Source organism: Asterias amurensis, chromosome 5 (assembly GCF_032118995.1).
Source record: "Asterias amurensis chromosome 5, ASM3211899v1".
NCBI classification, from domain to species: domain Eukaryota; kingdom Metazoa; phylum Echinodermata; class Asteroidea; order Forcipulatida; family Asteriidae; genus Asterias; species Asterias amurensis.
The window spans coordinates 16,051,644-16,066,161 of record NC_092652.1 but is presented as its reverse complement, the minus strand read 5'-3'; the positions used below and the strand labels follow the sequence as shown (position 1 = coordinate 16,066,161).

The 14,518-nt window shown below is 38.8% G+C and overlaps 3 protein-coding genes and 1 long non-coding RNA gene across 4 annotated transcripts in view; 1 reads left to right on the top strand and 3 right to left on the bottom strand.

Annotated features, from left to right (window-relative positions):
• The window catches only part of LOC139937421 (methionine--tRNA ligase, cytoplasmic-like), a 30,966-nt gene extending 28,406 nt beyond the window's left edge, over nucleotides 1-2,560 (bottom strand). The window contains exons 1-3 of the mRNA XM_071932559.1: nucleotides 2,378-2,560; nucleotides 584-674; nucleotides 69-150 (exon numbers count right to left, since the gene is read on the bottom strand). Of these exons, the coding sequence (XP_071788660.1) occupies nucleotides 69-150; nucleotides 584-674; nucleotides 2,378-2,480 (276 nt within the window). The 5' untranslated portion in view covers nucleotides 2,481-2,560. The remainder of the gene's footprint in view (nucleotides 1-68; nucleotides 151-583; nucleotides 675-2,377) is intronic.
• A 763-nt stretch (nucleotides 2,561-3,323) lies between these two features.
• LOC139937750 (piggyBac transposable element-derived protein 4-like) lies at nucleotides 3,324-7,097 on the top strand. Its single transcript, XM_071933042.1, has 2 exons — nucleotides 3,324-3,479; nucleotides 5,140-7,097. The coding sequence occupies exons 1-2, from the start codon at nucleotides 3,381-3,383 to the stop codon at nucleotides 6,895-6,897; spliced, it is 1,857 nt and encodes a 618-aa protein (XP_071789143.1). The 5' UTR covers nucleotides 3,324-3,380; the 3' UTR covers nucleotides 6,898-7,097.
• A 133-nt stretch (nucleotides 7,098-7,230) lies between these two features.
• LOC139937755 (uncharacterized) lies at nucleotides 7,231-9,342 on the bottom strand. The gene is made up of 2 exons (XR_011786082.1): nucleotides 8,971-9,342; nucleotides 7,231-8,936 (listed from the first exon to the last, which is right to left on the bottom strand). It is a non-coding gene; the product is annotated as an uncharacterized lncRNA (long non-coding RNA).
• Nucleotides 9,343-9,352: 10 nt separating this feature from the next.
• Nucleotides 9,353-14,518, bottom strand: part of LOC139937748 (macrophage mannose receptor 1-like) — a 30,085-nt gene continuing 24,919 nt past the window's right edge. The window contains exons 19-24 of the mRNA XM_071933040.1: nucleotides 13,608-13,739; nucleotides 13,072-13,240; nucleotides 12,451-12,717; nucleotides 11,325-11,492; nucleotides 11,069-11,116; nucleotides 9,353-10,373 (exon numbers count right to left, since the gene is read on the bottom strand). Coding sequence (XP_071789141.1) covers nucleotides 10,312-10,373; nucleotides 11,069-11,116; nucleotides 11,325-11,492; nucleotides 12,451-12,717; nucleotides 13,072-13,240; nucleotides 13,608-13,739 — 846 coding nt within the window. The 3' untranslated portion in view covers nucleotides 9,353-10,311. The remainder of the gene's footprint in view (nucleotides 10,374-11,068; nucleotides 11,117-11,324; nucleotides 11,493-12,450; nucleotides 12,718-13,071; nucleotides 13,241-13,607; nucleotides 13,740-14,518) is intronic.

Sequence of the window (14,518 nt, the reverse complement as noted above, 5' to 3'; positions counted from 1 at the left end):
AGAAAGGCGGAAATGGTGGACGCCTATAGGGGTGCGATTCCGTGTGGTGCAAGGAGTCTTTAACTCACCTGTAGTTGTGTAGCCTCCCATTCCAGCCACTCTTCTACCTGTATGTCATCCGTATCCAAACCACCCTGGGCAAGCAAGTATCTGCACAATCAAGGAAACGTAAACATAGGATTTGAGACATTGCATTGTGAGGTATCAATATTAATTTGGTTTCTGGTAACACCGTGTGTGTATCTACTTGCCAGGTAGAGTTTGTTCTTAGAAAACTGTCATTCTACTACCGCGGAGTAGATTTCTCGGATGTTCAGGAGACTTCTCAGTTCTGAAAAGAACTGTCCTGCTTTTTAACTACTACCTGGACGTTGAGACCAATTCAAGAACTGACTCCGCAGAAGTGCTTTTAATTATGATCATTATTTAAGTAAAAATCTTTGAGAAAAAAAATTCTTACGTCTACACTACATGTGACTTTTATTGTCTCTTTCTTTATGATTTTTCCCAAGCATTACATTGACAAAAGCAAATCTATGACCCTACAGACATTTAAATCATGTGGAAACAAAACATTACTTACCTACAAATACTATTTGATGAGAATATCAATACTCCTCCACCTAGGTCAAGAACTGGGAGGCGGTTTTTCCTCAAATGTGGAACAACTTGGTCTGATGTGATTTAAGTGACATAACATTTATTTGATTAATGGGGTCTTTTTTTTGCTGGGTGGGGTGAATTTTACAATAACAATGGTTTCATTTATTACATTTATGTATAGATTCATTCATAATATTTCTGTGGCCTAGTCAATATACTGAAACAGTTTTTAAATATAACTGAAATTGGTATTCCCTTGACGAAAAATCTTGGGAACCAGAAATTTGAAAAAAAATATGTATGTTCGTACTACCGGTATCTATTTAAATGATGGAAAATAAGAGACAGAAAATTATTATTGGAGACAACAACAAAAAGTTGACAATAGCAGGGATTCGAATGCAGAAGCTATAAGACCAGTGGTCGAAAATCCCAGTAGTTTGCCCTCTACAAAGAGGACGCTACATGTATATGATTAAGCGTTTAGTTCAGTATTGGCACTTTTGATCTCTCTTGGGCGCAATCAGTCGACCTGCACAATCTGTCAGTTGCATTGCACTAGCCCTCAATCATGGTGCTAATGGTTCTTCCCACTACACCGGTCAAACACTTTTCTAATTCACAATTCTAAAGGATCTTTTCTATCAAGTTTGAGATATCCTACAGATTACAGAATTCATAACAATTTACTTATTGCTCAACAAGATAGACCTATCGCACAGACCAAACGAACGCGCCAAACATATCCACCAGAATAACACAATTGATGTTTCTGATCAGCAGAGTGTGGGTTCGAATCCTCAGCCAGGACACTTGTGTCATTAAGCGAGACACTTAAAACCACTGCTTGTCCTTCGGATGGGACGTAAAGTCGTTGGTCCCATGTGTTGTGTAAACGCATGTAAAAGAACCCAGTGCACTTATCATAAAGAGAAGGGGTTCGCCCCGGTGTTCCTGGCTGGATTGGCAGCATATAATTGCGCCACAGCAATTTGTAAACCATTACATGGTGCTAAGGATTAGGTCTATAAATATCACAAACCTCGTCCCGATCCTTGCAGTAATAATACCTGACGCTTTGTATCCTTTGGCAAAAGGAGCGTTATAAATACGATTATTATTATTATTAGGCCTATTAATGAGTAATGATTTAAAGACTTTTCACGTTTTGCTCCTTTATGTTTGCCTAACCTTGTCACACTGTTTACTTTAATACTTATTACTAACACAATCAACCAGATAATTGTAATGATTAAACATAAAACGGACAAACGTCCTTGATGGCATGGAAGTTAAACCTGCCATGCACGTCGGTGGTCTAACAACAGCAGGAGAGTGGTCCTCCATCATCATACTCCTACGTACTAGACTAGAGTCCTAGAACAACGAGTATGATTAGAACTATTTATGAGTATGAGTATGAGGTTCGTTTTGCTTTCAATTTCATGGAGACGATAGCGGAACGAACCTCATGAATCATTAAGCCTGGGCGACTCCATTAAGACTCTCTACTATTGATTGCAAAAGTCGAGTCGCAAAACCGTTTAATTTAAATTAAATTAATCTTACAATGACATTTCTTGATAAAAGATTACACAAAATAGAGAATACCAAATCTAATAGTACTGCTTTAAATTCCGCAATTTAGATTTGGTATTCTTTGTTTTGTTTATTGATTTATTGTTATAAATATTTTTGTTTTACATTAGCCTACTTGTTTTAATTCTCTATCTTTCTCTCAGTCTCTGGCCAGCTAGCTGGAGATGCAACTTACCTGTACTGTCTACGATTGTTACATCAAGAGCTACTCCTGCTAGTGTTGCCGCAACAATAGCTTTCAGGCTATGCTGGTTCCCTTTATCTGTCAAAAGAATCATTTTTTCTGAGCAGGCTTTCCCCTCAAGTAAAGGAAGTGAAGCTTAGCTTTTTGTACCGAAACAAAACTGACTTGGATGGAGTCTCGACCGCGCGGTCCTACTAAAAGCCGACAACAAGCCGACAACGCCGACAACAAGTCCAGAGTGCCGCCAACACGCCGCCAACACGTTTTAAATACCTCAAAAATGGTAAATAAACCATATACATTTTAGAACTATATGTGTTTTGTAATATAAACATAAATTTAATGGAAAAACTTCACGAAAAGTGTGAATTTTTAACCAGAAAAAAAACTTAACGTTCACGGAGAACGGTCGGACGCCATCTTGGCTTAAAATCGTGTTTGGACCAGACCATTATGATACGGGTAGATTTAGCACTTGTCAACAACAGAGGGCGGGCTTTATGTGAAGACCTTCACTGCAGTGTGCACAGTGCATGACGTCCGCCCTCTATTGCTAAGTCTGACTCGCCCACATTATAATGGACTGGTCCAAACACGATTTTAAGCCAAGATGGCGTCCGACCGTTCTCCGTGAACGTTAAGTTTTTTTTCTGGTTAAAAATTCACACTTTTCGTGAAGTTTTTCCATTAAATTTATGTTTATATTACAAAACACACATAGTTCTAAAATGTATTTGGTTTATTTGCCATTTTTGAGGTATTTAAAACTTGTTGGCGGCGTGTTGGCGTCGCTCTGGACTTGTTGTCGGCGTTGTCGGCTTGTTGTCGGCTTTTAGTAGGACCCCGACTGCGTGTTGTCGATTGGATTGCATCAGCCGGTTTTGTTAGGGCGCCCTCTCTCGCTAACCCTACTCTCATCCAATGTTTTGTTTTTGGACACAATTTTTATGTTGTGTGGACAGCTTACATGTAGCAAGTATTTCAAGATTGCTGAATGAAATATGCCATTAATATGGCTTCACGTTTAAGTTCGCAGGAAGTTTTGGGTGAGGAGTTGGATGACGAAAAAGGAAGCGATTTGGACGTCTCTCAGGTTTGTAGGACTTTTGCTTTTTAAAACTAAATTGAAAACTAAAGTTTTTATGACAGTTGACACTGACACAAGTCAAGTCAAAACACAAGTCTTGAATTGAAGTGGCAATCATGAAGGTTGCATTCTGCATGGACTGGGCTTGGGGTGGGGGGGGGGCTCAAAGGTAACCCACACTCAGCTTATAAGAAACACATGGCCCAGTTTCATAGTAGAGCTGCTTTTGAAAGCACAAAAAGTAACCAAGCGAAACAAAACATGAACTTGATCCTAAACTCAGTCAATGTCTATTATTATGAATCTATTCATATAACACTCAAAACACTGACTGACTGAGGAAACATGTTGGACTTGGAGGAAAATTTACAGCAATTTTTAATACAAGCAAGAGCCCGGAGTAAAACGAACTACACAACCATTGCAAATTTCCTGATCTATACGACTTCTGATAGCTGTAATCCTGTGTAGTCAATTCAGGTATCAGCTGATTACTGCTCTGTTTGTTGTATCGTAGGAGGTCCTGTTTTCGAGGTGTCCCTAAAATCGTGGCAAATCTTTTACCACTCTGTGCGCGATGTAAACAGTCCCTAGATAAAAATTGTGTAGTTTTATTTGCCAAGAGCAAAGAGTCTCCTCTCCCTTGACCAAAACTTAGAAACAGATAAGGCTCCACTGGATATTTGCACTTGTAAATGCAAAAAGTTTGGTATTTTAGGCATTTCTACAAGGTACAAAACTATGTCATAATGTTGAGGCCATATAAAAAATATTTGCACACCGAAAAAGTTTCATCAAACACTATTTCAATTCAAAATTCATGATGATCAAATCATGTGACTGAATATTTTGCTGAGCATTCTGGGGAAAAAATACAGAGGCTTAAAGAAGCCATGTGCCTTATATCATTTTCTAATATTTAAAAAAAAAAAATTTTTAACCCTCCGATCAATATTATTATTAATATTAAAATTTAAACGATCAGCTTGTTGATTCAATTATCACTGTTTATTTATACGCTTAATTATAAATTATAAGAGAAAAAAACGGAAAAAAATAAGTAAAAATCAGATTTGAAAGCCAATGATTATTCACACTTTTTGTTAAATTATTTATTTTTGTTATTTTTTGCAAATTACCATGGTAATTTTAAAATTTCCTTAAAAAATATTTTTAATAAAACGAAAACAACTGCTGGCTATAGAGTCATACACAGAGTCTCAAAGAACATTTGTAGTCACGTAATTTATGTTTCTTCCATGTATGGCTTCACCGGGAAACCATGCTTTCTTGTTTGCCGTGAAAACAGGAAAAATTCAAAACAAATGGGGCCATTTGAAGTCATCGAAGATCGGTGTGTAGTGTGAACATTTCAATGTCCATCAAGTTTTAATATATGTTTGCATACTTCATATTAACAAAAGAAGGTAATTAGGGCATCGGTTGATATAAGGCATCATTATTTTTTTCCCAATTCAAAGAAAAGGGCATAATAGCGTGAAAACTGGTAAGGGGAGGATACATGGGACCATACATTATTTATAACTCTTTCTCACCTGTTAGTTTGACTTTTAAACTCATATTAATCAACATTTATAATGTTTAAAAATATCTTTCCTCTGCTTTCATTTACAATAACACCTTACGTTTTTGTTCCTGATTGTAGAATTGTTCAAGTTCGTCAAGCAGCAGTAGTGAAGATGACAACAATCCTGTTGATGAGTTTGACAATGATATTGCACCAGGCCCAAGTTCTCACGGACAAACATCAACAGTAAGGGTTAGTAGACGAGTCGGGAGAGCTCCGCAGACAAGGCGGAGAAACAAGGGAGCATTTGCTCAGCGAAGTCCTCCACAAGGCTGGACAAATACCTTACCCACTCCAAATATTCCACCGTACACAGAAACACCAGGTCCGAAGTGCAACCTCCCTCCTGACGCCCCTGAGTTGGACTTTCTTCTCTGCCTGATTGGTGAAGATTTTTTCGCAACGCTAGCAAGGAACACCAATATCAATGCGGCGTGTAAGTCACCAGCAGGACCTGAAGACTCGACTGATGAGTTCGCCACATCGGACAAGCGCTGGAGTCCTACGACTGCTGCTGAAATCAAGGCTTTCATTGGGATCATCATCTTGATGGGTATCAAGCAAGCCCAAGAGTATAGCGATTATTGGAGTCAGGATCGACTACTCAATGACCCTTACACTAGCTCCCTTCTGTCTCGAAATAGATTCGAGAAACTATGTCAGTATCTTAGCTGCAGCAATGCAAATATCCCGACTGAAAATGACCATCGCAACAAAGTCAGCAACATCATCGACAAGCTACGACAAAACTTTAAACTGAATTTCACCCCTGGATGCTGCCTCTCAGTGGAGGAGGCAGTGATCAAACAGAATGGAAAGTTACTTTGGAAGCAATATATTCCAAAGCAATCGAGGAAGCGGGGAATTAGATTATGGTTTCTCTGTGATTGTCTGACAGGGTACTGTCTTAACTTTGAGGTGTACACTGGGCGGGGAAACCACCCAAGCACAGTGCAAGAACACGGACTTGGTTACAGCGTTGCGATGAATCTCCTGCAAGATTTTCTTCGGAAAAATCATCATGTTTATGCTGACAGTTTCCTAACATCTCTTGCTCTTGTAGAGGATCTACACGAAGCAGATACGTTTTTCTGCGGCATGTTAGGTAGAAATATGACAGGGATCCCGCGCGAAATTCAGAAAGTACCGCTAAGAAAGTATGAGAGTGTGAAATGGAGAAAAGATGCCTCATGCACGATGGTCACGCACTGGCTTGACAAGAGGCACGTTTATCTCATTTCATCGAATAACAACGGCAAAGACTCTTTGAATATGAAACCACAAACGAGATCCCATCATCAGGAGATTGTCATGGTCACAGTACCGTCTGTAGTCACCGACTACAATGCCAATACGGGAGGGGCGGACCATAGTGATCAATTCCGATCATATTGCATTGTTTCTCGGTCAGGAAGAAGATGGTGGAAATATTTATTCTGGGCGCTTTTCAACCAAGCGTTGATAAATGCGTATATCCTGTGGAAGGCATCAACAAAGCACCATACCAAGAATAAGAAATCGCACTCGCTGAAAGCGTTCAAGGTAGCCATCATTCATCAGCTTGCCGATGGATTTTCTTCCAGGAAACGCACAACTACTTCCACCTCCAAACGCCCAGTGGAGGAAATACTTGACGGGGAATCGGTGCCTGGTCATGCACTTGTCCTGTTTGGAGATCGCAAGCGAAACTGCGTGTGTTGTAAAAGGGCTGGACGGTTAACAGACGGGGGAAACAAAATTCAAACCAAGTTTGGATGTAGCGGATGTAGGGCCAGCATGTGCAAGCTGAATTGCTTCAATGATTGGCATATGATTGGTTGCCAGAACAGTAAATAATTCCGTTCTGAAAGCTTTTTGGAAATAAAGGGGAAAGTAGTTTTTAGTGGCCTTACAAATGTATGTTGTTACCGTTGCAGAGTCTTTTTTACAGGCAAAACATTAGGTTTTTTTTAAGGAACACGATGCCTTGGATCGGTCGAGTTGGTCTCTGAAAAGCTTTTGTGACCGTTTGTTATAAAATTCATGATTAGAAAGATATTTTGTAAGTAGACGAAGTTCCTAGTGGCAACTTACCATTGAGTTTTTGTTTTGCAAATCACGCATAAATTGTACATCAGTAGAAACCAGTGGAATTGGACACCCCTTCACATAATCACTTGCTTAGATGGATTATTTCATTGTTAACAAATTTCTCTTTATTATACACTTTGTCTTTTTTAAAATTTAAAAACTCCATTTTGAAATTACAACTTACTACTCGTCAAATAACTAAATAATTATTCTGCACATCACACAAAGAAAACAACCCCATAGTTTACAATGGCACCAAGCACAAATACAACAATTTAATTATAATACAATCAAATTTGTGGTTTGTATTTTCCACGTCCACAAACTCTATGGATGGTTACAACAACAGCTATTCGTGTTGAATTAAAAATGTTCTCTATAAAAAAAAACATGAAAAACAGTCAGGCCTTATGTGTACAAAAATTTATAAAACCTGATCACAAATTTGTTTTCTTTACAGCAAAAGTACTGAAAAATATTTTTAAATTTAAATATATTGTCTCAAGGAAGTACATTTCAGTGTGGAATGGACACACTTCATAAAAACTCCAAAGGTCTTATATAAAATCAAAGTTAATATACAATCCATGCATATAATTATAGATTTCTCTATAATTCAATTGTTTTTCAACAGTTAATAATTGCTGACAGGATTCTTTGTACAGAAGTCAAACAAAAGGCTGCTGGAATGAACAGACACTTTTGCTCATTAATTTGACTGAAAACAACATTTTTAGCACTTAATGTGAATTTTGACTGACCTTTGTTTGTTCTTTAAATTGTCTATAACCATTTAGTCCCTGCACCGCTCGAGTTTGCTGAAATCCAATTTCTCAAGATTCTTTTAGTAAATCACTGGAATCGTAGTTCAAATTTTAAAAGATATAGCTATGGCTTAATGTGTATGCAAAATTTTTTACCCTTTCGGTAATATTTGTATAAAAGTGCAAGTTCTCATGGGAACAATACATGCCTCTCGTTAAACGGCTACGGTAATTTTTATGGCGAATATTTTTGTGCACGGATAAAATGAACACAATAGCTTTTCAAGGCTTTTGTCTGGCTCAATGCTCATACTGATTAAATGCGAAGGCGTTAATTTTCGACAATATCATCATAAATGATGAACAGTTTCCTGTTTACTAATGAGCGTTTTATTTTTCGTAAGAGCTAAATTATTTCATCATCATTAGCTTTGACAAGTCAACTGTGAAGGGAGAATTAATAACGATCTATAACAACTAGATATATTAACAAATGCGTAGACCTACTAATGACTATCGAGTTTTCTTTTGATGTTCCTTTTTTTCTACAAACACAAGCTAGCGAGGTTTCCTCGTACCGCATACAGTGTATCGCTATATGCGGCTGGGCGGTACAGTGGCTAAATGGTTTAAAGGAACACGTTGCCTTGGATTGGACGAGTTGGTCTTTGAAAAGCGTTTGTAACCGTTTGTTGTGAAATGCAAATGGTTAGATAGATAATTTAAAAGTAGAATATAGGCCTAATGATCCACACAAGTATCACTTGACTAAACACGGTCGACCATTTATGGGAGTCAAATCTTTGACTCGCATAAATGACCGACCATGTTAGTTCGCAAAGTTAAAGGAAAACCACGCTAATTCGAGGCAAATTTGTGTGGATCATTGTACATGTATTATACTTTAAAACATCTTCCTTTATATAGCAAACGGTTACAAACGCTTTTCAAAGACGAACTGGAATGATCCAATTCAATGTGTTCCTTTAAAACGTTTTATTGAAGAAAATGTTTGATTGTTCAAAGATAACTTGACTGGTCCTCAGGCGTTTTTAACTAGCATTGTTCGCTGGACCACGGTTGAAAGAGAAAGTTGTGACAACTATGTCAGACCCCAATTTCATAGCTCTGGTTACCGCCGGCTTACGATCTCCATTCTCCGCCAACTGTACTGTGTAAGCGCTTAATTTCTTAAAGGAACACGATGCCTTGGATCGGTCGAGTTGGTCTTTGAAAAGCGTTTGTAACCGTTGGTTATAAAATGAGTAGAAAGATGTTGTAAAAGTAGAATACAATGATCCACACAAACATGCCTCGAAATCGCACGGTTTTCCTTTTACCTCGTCGACTAACACGGTCGGCCATTTATGGGAGTCAAGTTTTTGACTCCCATAAATGGCCGACCGTGTTAGTTCGCAAAGTAAAAGGAAACCCACGCAATTTCGAGGAAAACTTGTGTGGATCATTGTATTCTACTTTTAAAACATCTTTCCAACCATATGCATTTTTTTTTAAAATGGTTACAAACGCTTTATATAGACCAACTGGTCCGATCCAAGGCAACGTGTTCCTTTAATGTGGAGTAGGCACACTCATCAGCAAATTGTCTGCTTACCACGAAATTCTGCTCTTACGGTGCCCTATAAACAACAGTTCTATGGTAAGAAATCCACGATTTTGATAGAAAATTCTGCTTAGCAAATTTCTTAGCTGAACAAAAATTGAGTGGTGGGGCACCAGTTGCAACAACAGTGTAATTTGTATGGAATTTTGGCTGGTAAAATTTTGTGCTTGGCAAGTTTTTATGATTACAAGGCTTCATTGAGTTGGGTCCCGGTGATCAAAGCGGCGGAAACAATGAACGGGTGAAAATATTTATCATATGATCACATTTCACATTGGAAATTCGCTACACTACAGATTGCCTACATGTATAGTAGCCTTTGTTCCTGTCACTAACCTACAAATTCTCATGTAACCCCTTTGCCATTGAAACAAGTGTTCCCCCAAAAAAATTACTTTTTCTTCTCAATAACATGATGGTTAGGTTTTGACTAATGATCAATGGATCAAATTATGTCATTATCCGTTTTAATCTATAAAGATTTCATCATAAATAAAAGTTACAAAAATGAAACACAGGACGTAGAGACTGTGAAAGGTGATATGGAATATTATCTTCAAGTACGCGCTAATCCTTCAATCAGATTGGCAGAATGGAGTGGTGATAAAAACCTATTTTGCACGGCTAATATCACTACCATGCGTATTGTGTGTTCTATGTCACGCGCCAAGTTTGCTTGAAGATAAATACATTATCACACGCGCGCTCGTGGAAATACGGAAAATACAGCACATCTGCGTCCCATATCCAACGCCTCATGTGTTGAGGCTTGAAGGAGACAAGGAAGCTCCTCTAACGTCTGATGTTCCAGATGGTAGAAACGGCAAGCGAAAGAAGAACAGTTAGCCCAGACACTGAAAATAAAAAGTGGAGTATACATGTAGCTTTAGAATTTAACCTGATGTAGGCCTTTATTATTGACCCCTTGCCTGCGCGTCATACGTGGCGACTGATGCCACGCTCACCATGCTGGTGGTCAACAGGCTTACGTGTAAACACCGCATCACCTAAAAATGCACACATAACTGAATAACACACATTGACATTGACCACCAAAATGGCGCATCCAGGATTATTCTGCTGATGACGTCAGGTGAAATGGGTCAATAGCTGGCATACATCAAGGTTTGTTATACCTCGGTAACAAATTGTGAAGTTTGACTGGACGAGAACCAATCACGAGACGTGCAACAAAAACGCATGTACATGGCTTCGCCTAGGGGCCACTTTCCCCCTGGGATGTACAAAACACTGTAGACCCCATCACAGCGTGCAACAACTGATCATTGCGCCCACCTTTTGGAGTGTGGTCCACTCGTCTTTTTGTGTTCAGTGTCTGGTTTACCCAAACATTTGGTATCCAGTGTGGCGGGAGATTCTTTGTGACCCCCTCCCCTTCCTGGACTATCCCCCCCCCCCCCATACAGCGTCAAAATTTCATCTAATACATGTTATGGTGCTCTTCTTTGGTTGGTCTTAACATGCACCTTCTGTGTTTGAAGTGCCATTTTGAATTTTTTTTTTTAAAGTAAATAATGAAGATACTTACTAGATAGTTGGGCAGCTCCACTGGTGCCAGTTGTTGGAGGCTTCAAAACTGTTGAGAAAGAATGGATTAAAATCATAAATTTAATTCAATATTAACAGTCAATAGCGTTAATCAGCAACTTAGATACACATGAAATTGTGTATTATTTTATCAGAGAGCCTCATATCTTAAAATGGCAAGGGGGCCAATATGGAATTAATTGCAATTTGCGTTTTCACACATCCTCCCCAAAGATTCCAACAGCAAGGCCGCTTACATTTGGGTGATTTGCATATGTAGTTGGCTGCAACAGTACAATCAGTATCCATCCAGCCTCCGTCAACATTGAGTCCAGTGCAGACGTTGTCGTCATCGTCACCGTCTGGCTCGCCGTCCATCCAGTTGACATAATCCAGGAGGGTGCGGTCCATCCAGCGATTCCTTCCTGTTTGGTTGAAATTTGGGATGAAAACTAAATAAATGAACGCTCCAACAGTTTTTTTTTCAAGGCAAATGGTTGTTGTTCCCCTATATTTGTGGTAAGTCATCTGCTGTCGATTTCACAAAGAGTTAGGACTCGTCTTATCTCGAGTTAGGACGAGTAACTCGTTCTAACTTGGGATTAATCTTAAGGTCATCCTAAGTCCTAAAGATTAATCCTAAGTTAGGAAGAGTTTTGTGAAATCGACGGCTGGGCCCAATTTCATAAAACTGCTTTTAAAGCCATTGGACCCTTTCGGTACAGAAAAAAAAAAAAAGTTCACAGATTTACAAATAATTTACAGGGTTTACAGAAGGTAATGGTGAAAGACTTCTCTTGAAATATTAGTCCATGAAATGCTTTACTTTTTGAGAAAACGGTAAAACAATATAAATTCTCGTTAACAACAAATTACGGATTTGTTATAAACACATGTCATGACACGGCGAAACGCGCGAAAACAGGAGTGGGTTTTCCCGTTATTTTCTCCCGACTCCGATGTCCGATTGAGCCTAAATTTCCACAGGATTGTTATTTTATATATAAGTTGTGATACACGAAGTGTGGGACTTGGGCAATACTGTTTACCGAAAGTGTATAATAATGGCTTTAAAAGCAGACAATTTTGTATATAGGCACAGGACACTATTGGTATTTACTCAAAATATCTGTTAGCATAAAAACTTACTTGGTAACGAGCAATTGAGAGCTGTTTATAGTATAAAACACTGTAACTACGTCACTTCAGAGGGAGCTGTTTCTCACAATGTTTTATACTATCTACCTCCCCCATTACTCGTAATAACCAATAGTATCAACTGCAGTAAATGAATGTACAAGGTATTCTAGGCACACATCCTAAGAGGGGTCCAACATTCAATTCAAGATTTGTACTGTTAAATTTGATTTCTTCGTTTCTCACCATTCTTAGCACGGTCCAGACCCAACCACACGAGGGCGTTGCTCCCAAAGACTTTCTTGGCCTCCGCCCTGACAAAGTCCTCTTCAGCTTTGCTATGAATGCTGGGTAATCTACCGCTGAAGTCCCGATTGCAAAAATAATCTCCGGAGGATAGCGGGATTTTGGTCATGTCGGTCTTGAAGTTGTAGCAGAAATCACTGTCGGGGAGGGCGACGTAGTTCTTTAGGCAACCATCTCGGCTTACCTTTGGGGCCTTAGTGGGTTTAACTAGGCAAATGGGAAAACAAAATAAATTATGTAGCTTTCAGAAGGAGCTTTGTCAAATCTAGAGTTTTGCGAGTGTGGAAAAGACCCACTGCTTCACTTCTCGAGTTGTATGCCCCCTGGTCAATGCCTTTGTGCTCATGCAATGCTACAGTAGAAATTTACAATTTCCTCATAGGGTGCCCTTTTCCAAGGAAAAAATGCCTTGGTGCCCTTGTGCCCTTTAAAAAAAACATATATAAAAATATATTAAAATAAATATTCTACTGAATTGAATTGAAGTATGTGTGACACTTGGAAGATGAACTAGTTTATAGACATAAAGAATGATTTTATATAGAAAGGTAAATTTCGTACTGTTAGGAAACTCGCAGAAGGAGTATTTTTTCATGTTGCAATCTCGGACAGCCCATTTGCCCTTCCTATCCACAGCTACACAGTCTCCGTTGTTATTATTTGGTTCATCATTGTCCCATTTAGTGAAGGTCAGTGGCCAATTGTCCACCCATTCAAAAACACCAGTGTCCTGAAATGGGAAAAGTGTCAATGCTAAATGTGATTTAAGTACTACAATGAAAAAGACACCATTGATAAACAGCAAACACATTTGGGGTAACTTTTAAAACTCAAAAGTGTACACAAAATCTGCAATGCGATTCGAGGACCAAAACTAAATGCACGTCAAAGGGATTTACTGCGGGGGAGGGAAACAAAGGTAGTCAATGAAAATATTTGATTTTACTTCAGTTTGTTTCAATTTAATATGAGTGGACTTATTTTGGGACATAATGCGAATTGTGACTAGACTTGCAAAAATTTGACTTTGGACTTGACTTGACTTGAGAAAAAATTACTTAATTTCAACACTGTTTAATGCATCTGTAAGAACTTACCTTGTTGCGTTTTAATCCAATCCATCCTTCACCATCTGGTTCCAGCCCGTCTTGATACAGCGATGCAGCGAGGAATGCCACCTCGTACTGATCATAGGTTGAGATTAAGTCGGCGCCGGCATCTTTACATTTCTACAATTGCCACAAGAAATGTAATAAATATGAAAAAGAAAGAACTATTGTTATGTCAACGTTTGTTGGGGCCCGCTAAACAGTACAAATCCATCTTCCCCACCGCAGTGAAATGTCTATCTGATGACAACAATATAAGCGCAGTTGCACCCGAGCTACGTACGCCCGAGCTACCCCCGTTCTGTAGGCACTAGGCACCAGTGCACTAATGTACACCATGAGAACTAACACAAAATTAGCGGACTGGGTTTAGTTTATGAAGTATAAGAACAAGCACACAGTTTCAGGGGATAAAGTGTGAATCATTATATTCTACTTTGAAACTACTGTACCATTCAAAGGATCTTCATTTTATAATGAACACATTTATAGCTCCCGAATACAACATGTCACTTTGTTAGGTACTTTTTGTTTCAGAGAGAGATACAGATTGCCTAACATCACAAATCAGACAGCCACTTCATGGGCTGAAGACCCAAATCAACTGATTTGGGGTTAGACCCAAATCAACTGCCACTTGTGGCACATTCTCACCTTCTTTTGAAGCTCAAACAGGGTTACCCTCTTCACAGTCCATAAGAGTTAGGCATGAGTATCATACACTTAGATAAGAGTCTGGTTGGTAGAGCAGAATGCACTTCCTTCCAAATTGTTTACAAATCAATCAATCAAACATTTATTTCCACATTCACATCACATGGAGGCATCATCCTAAAAGCTTGTGGCGGATGTCCCATTACAAGATTACAGAACAAAACAGGATAACAACACTAAATAGA